The following is a 2,750-nucleotide window of genomic DNA, read 5'->3' as shown; positions in this document are numbered from 1 at the left end:
CGGCCCCCGCTGTCCCAGGAGGCTCCATCGCTGGGCAGCGCGTGCGTGCAGCGTGGTCTGTGCCCCCTGAGAGAGGGGGAGAGGGGCTTTGGGAAGGTACATCTGCTCCACACTGACCCCCCCACCCGCCCCCCCGCTCAGACCACCAAGGCCTTCCTGCCGCGCATGCTGGAGCTGCAGAACGGCCACATCGTGTGCCTCAACTCCGTGCTGGCGCTGTCCGCCATCCCCGGCGCCATCGACTACTGCACCTCCAAGGCCTCGGCCTTCGCCTTCATGGAGAGCCTGACCCTGGGGCTGCTGGACTGCCCGGGCGTCAGCGCCACCACCGTGCTGCCCTTCCACACCAGCACTGAGATGTTCCAGGGCATGAGGGTCAGGTCAGTGAGCAGGGGACCCCCTCCCCCGGCCCGGTCCCCTGCAGGCTGGGCCAGGAGAGAGGCTTATGCACAGAGAGAGCACAAATATAAAAAGCACTAGAGCCCGTTCCCTTTGGCTTTGAGCCCTGGCACCCAACTCTGTGAGACGGGGGCCCTGGGGAGGGGAGGGTCCTGCTTCTCAGGTCGGGAGCTTTTACAAGTCCCGCTGCCCGCAGTGGAATATCACCCACCGAGAGAAGAGAGCAGTGCTGACACTGAGGCTCATGGATGATGGAAAAGCTTTACGTTGAGCAAGAGAAGTCAGAGGCAGGGAGTGCACGCTGTGTGGTTCCGTCTGCGTGAAGTTCCGGAGCAGGCAAGACTGGGCCGCGGTGATAGAAGTCAGAACCGGGCACCCCTGGAGCGGGGAGAGCCTGCCAGGGAGCACGAGAGAACCTTCTAGACGTTTAGGAATGTTCTCTCTTCTTGATCTGGGCGGTGGTTACAAAGGTAAAAGTTAATCCCACTGCACACTTAAGTTGGATGCCTTTTATTATCTGCAAGTTATAGGCGTCCGGCGGAGTAGGTGCCATGTGGATCACTCACTGCCCCTTCGCGATGGTGACTGAGTATGGTTTGGGGATCAGGAGTCAAAGCGCCTGGCTTTGAATCACACCTCAGCTGCTGGGCGGCTGGGAAATCGGGAGCCAGTTTTGTTACCTCTCTGAGCTTTTACTTCACTTTACTTCGTCTGTAAAACCGTGGGAATAATATTCCTCCGTGGGATTATTAGGAGAATTAAAAGCAACACACGTAACATCTAGAGCAAAGCCTGGGGTGTGCTCTAGGCTCAGTAACGAACCACAGCTCCTTTTTGTTGTTGTTAATCCTCACCTGAGGATATTTTTCCCATTGCTTTATAGAGAGAGTAGAAGGAGAGGGAGGGGGAGGGAGGGAGAGAGGAACATCATATGTGAGAGAGACGCATCGATTGGTTGCCTCCCTCATGTGCCCCATTGCGGGGGCTGGGGATCAAACCTGCAACCGAGGTACGTGCCCTTGACCGGGAATCAAACTCATGACCCTTCAGTGTGCGAGGCGATGCTCTAACCACTGAGCCCACCTGCCCACGCACCACTAACAATAAACACCTTCCTAAAGGCATCTGTTATGAACCTTCCTGGAGGCCCTATCTTCAGTGTGCCACAGAGTGTACATTCCCACCTGACTTGCACGCAAATGATCATAGATTCTGAATGTGGAGGAGGCTGGATTAATGCCTATTGCTGTTCCATGTTGGTTCCCCCCTGCCATGAGGTCTTGGTTTGATTCCTTGTATCTGGGCATACAGGAAGTGCTTCGTAAGTGCACATTGGGTGGAGATGCAGCGGCGGCAATCACAGTTCTAGTTGGGCGCCCTGGGCACAGACCTCGCCTTCCAGCAGTTTCCTCTCCATCACCTTAAGAAGGAAATTCAAGGTTTTCCCAAGTCATTTTCCCACAGTCGTGCCAAGTGTGGGTCCAAACTGCCTGGCACCACATCCCAGCTCCGTGCCACCATCTGGCCTTCTGTGCCTTGGGCTCCTCCTCTGTAAGAAGGGGTGGGTGAGAGTGCCCTGCTCCCTGGGTCCCATGCCCCTGTGTGGGGATTCTAGCTGGCTACCTGGCGGCAGGTAAGGCCCGAGGGCCGAGGAGAAGAGTAGTGAAGGGTGATTGGTCAGCACCCATCTCATTTCCTGAAGAAAGAAGAAAAGGAGGAAAAGCATTGGCTTCCGCCCCAGCCAGGCCTAGCGGCTCCCCGGGCTGGAGGGTGGGAGGCGGTTGTTTAGGACAAAATCAGTGGGTTTCCCAGCAGCAGGGCCGGATGGGTGGGTGCTTGCTATTTGTTAATTGCCATGGATTGATCTGTGTTCCAGCCACAGCAGACGCTTTAGAAACATTGTCCCCAGTTAGCCCTCCCCCCACTCCCCGCCCCCAGGCCCAGCAAGCTCTCTCCCCATTTCACAGATGAGAGAACTGAGGCTCAGAGAAGCAAGCTCACTGCCCAAGGCCACACAGATAGCAATTGGCTGAGCAAGCTTTTTGCAGAGTGGGTGCTGCCTCCGTGAGAGTTGGAAGCCCTGTTGGTTCTGTATACCCATCCCACCCCCACGGAGAGAAAGGAGCCGGTTCCTCCCACAGAGGTGAACTGAGGCGGCCCTCAGGTCCTCCTGCAGGGGCCTTGCCTGGAAGGGCCCACCCGCTCTGGGCCCACGGAGCTGGGTCTCTCCCCTGTCTGCCCTTCCCCCGGGAGCAGGACTGGCCCAGGTGAGGATGGAAAACCAGACTGTCCGCCGTGTCTGTGGGGCTCCAACACCAGCGAGCTCACTGAGGAAGCCCAGAGCCGGGGGT

General features: G+C 57.6%; 1 protein-coding gene across 2 annotated transcripts in view; it reads left to right on the top strand.

Moving 5' to 3' along the window:
- The window catches only part of DHRS3 (dehydrogenase/reductase (SDR family) member 3), a 32,169-nt gene that overhangs the window by 24,672 nt on the left and 4,747 nt on the right, over positions 1-2,750 (top strand). For both annotated transcript variants that reach the window (XM_014545507.1, XM_014545508.1), the window contains exon 4: positions 142-380. In XM_014545507.1, the coding sequence (XP_014400993.1) occupies positions 142-380 (239 nt within the window). The remainder of the gene's footprint in view (positions 1-141; positions 381-2,750) is intronic.

The sequence above is a fragment of the Myotis brandtii genome, unplaced genomic scaffold, assembly GCF_000412655.1.
Source record: "Myotis brandtii unplaced genomic scaffold, ASM41265v1 scaffold410, whole genome shotgun sequence".
Classification (NCBI taxonomy): Eukaryota; Metazoa; Chordata; class Mammalia; order Chiroptera; family Vespertilionidae; genus Myotis; species Myotis brandtii.
This window is presented reverse-complemented; position numbering and strand designations above follow the sequence as displayed.